General features: G+C 34.3%; 1 protein-coding gene across 3 annotated transcripts in view; it reads left to right on the plus strand.

The window, feature by feature from the left end:
• Window positions 1-1,551, plus strand: part of LOC118741418 (ATP-dependent DNA helicase 2 subunit 1) — a 4,638-nt gene extending 3,087 nt beyond the window's left edge. Inside the window, exons 2-3 of one of the 3 annotated variants that reach the window (XM_036473403.1) lie at window positions 33-187; window positions 259-1,551. In XM_036473403.1, the coding sequence (XP_036329296.1) occupies window positions 33-187; window positions 259-1,475 (1,372 nt within the window). In that variant the 3' untranslated portion in view covers window positions 1,476-1,551. Of the gene's footprint in view, window positions 188-258 lie in introns of all 3 variants that reach the window. The other 2 variants (XM_036473397.1, XM_036473389.1) reach the window with 2 other exon arrangements.
• The last annotated feature ends 5,754 nt before the right edge of the window (window positions 1,552-7,305 follow it).

Raw genomic sequence — 7,305 nt, forward strand, 5'->3', positions numbered from 1 at the left:
GTTTCGTCTACTTTGGTATACCTAACTGATAGAGCAACACCGCATCCAAAAACATCGAATTTATATCAACGAGCTTTACAAAAAGCAAAGGACTTGGAGGGAAAAGAGATTGAATTTCAAGTTGTTCCTATGATAGACGAATTCGATTACGAGCCATTTTATAAAGAGTTTCTAACATTGGTTGAAGGTTGGGGAAATAAATTGTAAAAATTATGTATTTATATACTGATGTACCACGATTAAAATGTATTGTTTCAGATGGTGATATTGACGCCTTTGAGCCTCGAAATCCTGAAGAGTTGCGGGTATTGCTTTCCGATCGCAAATTACGTCAAAATGTTTTGCGTCGTTCGCTCGGACGCTTTAAATTTTCGCTAGGACCAGATTTGTTGGTATCTGTTCAATACTATAACTATTTCAAAGCTCGGTTTATGCCGCGAAAAGTACGCCTACTAAGAAAAGACAACTCCATTGTACAACAGAAGCGTGTCATTATGGTGCGAAAGCAATCTCAGGAAACTATGGACATTGTAGAGGAACAACAAGTTAAACAGAGTGGTGGCTGGTATGAAATTAACTTAGGAGAAATGTCAATACGTATTACACCCGAACAAATAAATCGTGTGCGTAATTTGCATGCTCCGGGTATGATGCTGCTAGGTTTCAAACCAATTTCTGATTTGCCAGAAAATTGGTACTATAAGCCACAAAATTTTATGTATCCGGACGATAAAAACATCAGTGGCTCGAAACGCTTATTTCGCGCGTTATGGGAAAGATGCTTGATACGAGAAAAAATGGCGATTTGTTTATTTATGCGCAAAAGAAAATCTATTCCACGATACGTTGCGTTGGTTCCTGTCGAAGCAGGTGACTCTGAGGGAAATACATCCCGTGCGCTACTTTCGGGGGATGGTTTTAAAATTATTTATTTACCCTTTGCCAAACACATACGAGATATTGACTTTGCCAACTGGAATAGTATGCAGAATGAAGCTCCCGAAGAAGGTGTTCAAGTTTTCACGAAAGTGGTTGGCAAATTGCGTACGGAGTTCCAATCCAATTCGCTTGTCGACCCAACTGTGGAGGCATTACAATCGAATATACTTGCTCTGGCGTTGGACATAAAAACAGATAATGCTGGTTTAAGTGGAATGCCGGATACAAAGCGTCAAGATGAGCGGATTGCCAAAATACTGCCGAGACTAAACGAAATATTTGGCGAAGATGCGGAAGTTGTAAAAAAACGTGGAGCTGCTGATTCATCGGGTGGCAATGCGCCTAAGGTACCCAAAGTGGATGTGGACCATTTGAAGGATATTATTTATATTAAGCAGTTAGCAAATAATGACACGCTAAGTAGTTGCACTATTGCCCAGCTGCGTGATATTTTAAAATCACATTTCGATGTAAAGGCGCCCTCGCATTGGAAGAAACAGGATTTAATTGAACGTGTTAAGAACCTAATAGTTTAAATAATAACGTTAAATACGATTGTTAAAACTCATTTCCAGTTATTTATATATTTTTGAATACACAATACAAAACAAATGCAAGTTTTATTTATTTTTGGGGTTTGGAATAAAAAGCTATATACTAATAACCTAATAGGAAAAATCATTAACTGATTCTTAAAACATCATATTTTACAAATTATCGATTGTAGAAGCCAAGCTGTTGTTTTTCCAGTTCATATGTACTCTCCCAGTTCCTTAATAAGGTGTGAATAAGAGTTTTGTAAAATGATTGTTCCGAATGATTTTAACAGTTTACGCCGCCAAAGCAAAGCAATACAAATCCTCCCACACAGCATCATAATCCATCCATTCCTAAGAAATTCCTTAACCGTCAACCATGCAGCCCCCTTAAGCGGTGGAAGCTCACCATCGCATGCAAATTTTTTATGAATCAAAGTTGATAAATTAAATTGAATCTGATTTTTAAAATACGTGGTAACTCTCCTAAATATAATTAAATTAAATAATAAAACAAAGCCTTTCCAAACCCATATTGATCTATACACTTCTTTTAATAATTCATTTAACTTATGAAATAATTCGAATTTACCTTTTTTATCTCGAAAATATAAATGCTTAAATTAAAGACTCTTTCATTTGGCACCCATATTTAAATATTTCTTAAAACTTATTGTCTTCAAATATGGTAGATATCTCAATTATAATTGAAGGCATCCAACGACCTAGACGTCCGGTGTCTATATTCAATTTTACAAATTCATTTTAATACTATGCTAGAAAAATAAATAAATACATTTTATGAACCAAATATAATAGACAAAAAATTTGTTGAACATTTTAATGTGACATATTGTTTTGTTTTTATATTCTATGAACTTTTACGTTCTTTGTATAAAGATTTTGTCTGCGAATACCTCTAGAAAAAGTTTCCGCCGAATAATAATAATAATAATAGATTGGCGCTTACACATATGTTAGTGTTTGGCCGAGCTTCTCCTCCGATTTGTGGCGTGCGCCTTGAAGTTGTCACACAAAGCGGAGGGACCTACAGTTTTACGCCGACTCCGAACGGTGATTGTATTTTTATGAGAAGCTGTTTTTCATGGCAGAAATACACTCGGAGGTTTGCCATTGCCTGCCGAGGGACGACCGCTGTTAAGAAAAAACCTTTATTCTATATTTTTTTGCGATGTTGCTTTGACCAGGGCTTGAACCCAGGCGTTGCGGAGTGGAAGCGCGCACTGCTTACCACTACACCACAGCGGCCGAATAGTTTTCTAGAATATTTTAACCTTCTACCGATCTCCCAAACGCCATTTTATTCAGACTCTCCAAAAAATAAGGTCAAAACAACCCTTTCGAGAGAGAGCTAACGGATTGAAATGTCCTTCAAAATTATTCCAATGAAATTTAACTACATAGTTAGTTCTAAAAAACACTCAGGAAAAAAATTGCAAACCTAATATGGCCATAGTTATGCGGTAACATACATAAAAAAAAATAAAAATAAAATATTCCGACAAACTGATAACCTCCTCCTTTTTTGGAAGTCGGTTAAAAAGAGTTCATGGCGTTTTAAGAGTATGGTACCGTGGCGTATGAGTAATGCTAGTATTTGTACATATGCATACGGTGAGTAATCATACCGATTGTGAGAAAATTGTCCCGCAAAACAATTTTTAACAAACGGGACGTTTCAGTATTTTCTCTATTAATTTAATAAGAGCCTCCCTGTACTCTGGTCCAAAAAAAAATTTTCGGACAAGTTTGGCAGCACTTTCGTTATCACAATGGATAGCCATAACCATAGCCAGAATTTATTTGCTATGATCTTTAGTGATGTTTTTTTCCTGCCAAACTGGTACTCTCTTTTTTTTGCAATTTTTTTTTTTTTTTTAATTTTTTTAATTTTTTTTTTTTTTTTTTTTTTTTTTTTAAATTAAACGATTCTACCATGTATTTAGTAAAATTATAAAATATAATAGATACTAATTCCCTCGCACTTACAGTGGCGAAAATATAAATGGGGAATAGACATTTTAGCAACCTTTGGCTATTCATCTTCCGTTTAAATAATGTTCATTGTAGGGTATTTTACTTGTATGTTTTTATACTTGTTTAAATTCTTGATTTTCAATTTATGGTTCTATGAATTTGTTTGTAGTTGAAAAGAAAATTTTTGATTATTAATAAATAAACTTTCAACATATAAAACTTAAAATTTAAACCAAATATATTTACTCATTAAAATATCATATATGTAATTGATATATTGGCGATCCTGCATTATATGTAACCTGGACTACCAAAAAATGATGAAGATCAAATGTCTATCAACGAAAAGCGCAACATCAAAGGAGAAACAAATCTCTTACGAAATGTTTCAGCGGCTAGCTCGATGTGCATCCGCTGTTGTCCTTTCCGCTGCAATAGTGTGAACATTTTTGCCAGTCCAACTGCCACAACTGTAATCAACATCAATCTATACAAACGCAATTCTTATGTCCTTCAATATACATCAACAAAGGCAAGCCTCGGAAACAAGTCACTTGTCCAGTTAATCAATCGCTCCACATGGACAATTTTACAACCTTAATTTCCACAACCTGCCATAACCAAGCATTAGCCCCCTGCTCATTTACCGGCACTGCTACCGCAACAGCAGCCGTCCATTTCTCCGCCAAGCCTCAACGCCTATGACCACAGCCAACAGTTCAACACCACAAATGTTAGTCACTGTTGTGCCGCTTAACATAGAATGGGTTCTAGGCTCTTAATCAACAATAATCATTGAATACGTTACAAATGCAGCAACATTACAGCATCAACAACAAGGTCAACAGCTGATGCAGCAACATCATGGCTAAGCAATAACAACAACATTCTAGCGCATTTAATTATTTTCGTCGTCGTTGTCATAACCAAACAAATATTTAGTTATTACTAACATTTATTTAAATTTTTAGATAATTATTTCTGTATTTATGCATATGTATGTACATATATATGCATACAATTTTTTTTTTTATTATTTATATATATTTTATACTCTCCTTCTAATATTAGTTAACTCGTCGTTTTATTGGAGGGGGAGTAAATGTAGGGTTTAAATACCTTCTTCTTTTATACCTGTACAATTTTTATTTGTTGTTCAATTGTTCTTAGATTTTATTAGAATTTCTAAATGAAAAGTTTTTAAAATCATTAAAATAATATTTACTCATTAAAATATCATATATGTAATTGATATATTCATTACTTTTTTTATGAACGTGTAGCTCGTTATCTAAAAGCTTAAACAGACGGCAGCGTTGATCCGGATTAACTCGGACTTAATCCGGATTAACTGCAGTTAACTCCCGAGTTGATCCGGATCAACGCTGCCGTCTGTTTATGCTTTAACAAAGACCATGTAAGTCAAAATTTCAAACTTTATACAAAAATTAGCATTCTTAGTATGCAGTTTTGTAGCCCATTCAATTCAAAAATGAAAATACTAAGTACCTAGGACAATAGTGAAATAATATAAAGTGTACCAGGTAACTGACGTCTTCATATTTGAAAGCAAAATTTGTTTTTGTTATTATTTTTCTTGCATTTCTGGTGCTCGGTTTTTTTCAAATCTGGCGTTAACCCTTGGTTTTGTTGCATACCTCTGTCCAATTTCGGCTTCGATACTCAACCTTCCGGACTGAAAACATCAATACTACAACGCTATGTGTACTTTTGCACAAACGGCAAGAATTTCTTGGCTTTTTTTCTTTAGTTTTTTATTCAAATAAAAAAAAATACATAAGTTCTCACTCAAAAGGGTTAACGTGAAAGTCAAATCAAAGAACATTTTCTCATAATAAATTGTCAAAAAGAGTACCGGAATAGAATCTGGAATCTGAAATCTGGCACACTTTATATTTTTTCACTATGGCTAGGACTTGCCGTTGATTTTTTATATATTTTTTTTATGGAAGGTGTTGCTCGTTTTCTCCATAAAAAAAATTGTTGAACATACTTTGTATGGAAGAAAATGCGCGAACAAAAAATTGCCAAAAAAACAAGGGTAGGTGCAAGCTACTTTAAATTTGCACTTTATTATACTAAAATTTAATGTTTAAAATTTTGATCAAAATGTATTAAAAATTCGTCGAATTTTTATAAATGTTCTACAAAGTTTGAAATTTTGATTTACATGTTTAAAAATAAAACAAGAAAAAAAACATTTTTTAAACAAAGAAAAGTAGCCAAAACTTTATATATTGTATGTATAAACTTTTGAGATAATTTTTCAAGTTTTCTCTCTTTTTTTTTGTTTTAATAAAACTGTGTTTTATTCTAAAATCAAAATTGTATGCTCGGGTTCGATGCTTTAGAAATGTCCCGATTTTTGGGCACAGAAATCTGGTCACCGTATGTACATATGTACATATGTACTATTGGTTAACTGCACATCGTCATTATCAAGGCCTTATTTGAAATTTTTTGGAAATGTTCTCTTTTTTTGTATTTCATAATACTGCTGTGATTGAGTTGTTAAAGGTGCATTTTACCACTCCGGGGGGACCTGGGTTCGATCGCCGAGCAACATTCAAATTAGGAACAGTTTTTTCTACCGCTCGGAGGCGACGCAAAAGTGTAGTTCCCTCCATTTGTGTTATAACATCAACACTCAAACCGCAAATTGAATGAGAAGCTCGGTTAAATAATTAGTAAAAGTCTAAGTGCGAAAATATTAGTACTTAGCGTTTTTCTGTATACATTTTAGAACCGAAGTAAAAAAAAATCAACTTTTCAGAGGGCTACGCGCACGCAATTAACTCTTCTCATTTTTTTTTGCTTCTTCTGTGAAGAGTTGCAAATTTCAGTACTGTGAAATTTTGAAAAATAACGTTGTATGCGAAAAGGACATAAAAGTAGTGGACAGTTCGTTTTGCAGCATTTGACCATCAACGAACAGTGAAAGTGCTGCAACATTAACTTAACACACAGAGTATACAAATACATACCGTGGTACACTTACAGTGTGTCAGAGTAACAGTCTATGTATGTACATACATACACAGATTCGTGCAAACTAATGATGGTCATCGCAAATAAAATGTGGCACCTGCCATAAGTGCTCCACTTGAGGAGGTGCAAGACAGACAACCAGCCAGCCAAACACTCCGCCCTTTCACTGCATTCTACGAGTGGGAGACTTTTTATGAGCGAGCACTTTTACAAACACGAGCTGCCTGAAGTATGATGCAGCAGGCGGCACGAGCAGAGTGCAGCGTTTAAATGACGACACCATGCGAAATGTGATTTAAAAGAAAAAACATATAGAAACAAAAAATTGAAAAATAAGTAAAAAAGCGTAGCTTCGTAAATGGGGTTACCCGGAAAGGGCTGACCGTGTTCGTTGTGCGCATTATTTTGCAGTGCCACGTAAAGTGGGCGTTGCTTTAGCAGTGATGATGTATCATGCGTTATAAATCAACAGATACATACGTGAATATACTTATATACGTGTGAATGAGTGCAAGGAGGTGGATTTGGGCCTTTTTTTGTGAAGGAAATTTGTAAAGAAAAACTATTGAAGCTTGTGTTCAATATTAATGATAGTTTTTCGTAATTGCTGAAAACGAATAAATACATACTCGTGCCTTCATACACACATATATTTATTTACGATGTACACGTGAAAATAAATCGACTTAGGCCAGGAAATGCTTATTTATAAAATTGATAGAATCTGGTATTTTGTAGAGAGTTTTTGTAGAACAGGACATTTATTGATATGAAAATGCCATCAATATACGTAAATACATACATAGCACTGAGTAATTTTAAG

This window comes from Rhagoletis pomonella, unplaced genomic scaffold (genome assembly GCF_013731165.1).
Source record: "Rhagoletis pomonella isolate Grant_MI unplaced genomic scaffold, Rhpom_1.0 Rhpom_scaffold_00001, whole genome shotgun sequence".
NCBI classification, from domain to species: Eukaryota; Metazoa; Arthropoda; class Insecta; order Diptera; family Tephritidae; genus Rhagoletis; species Rhagoletis pomonella.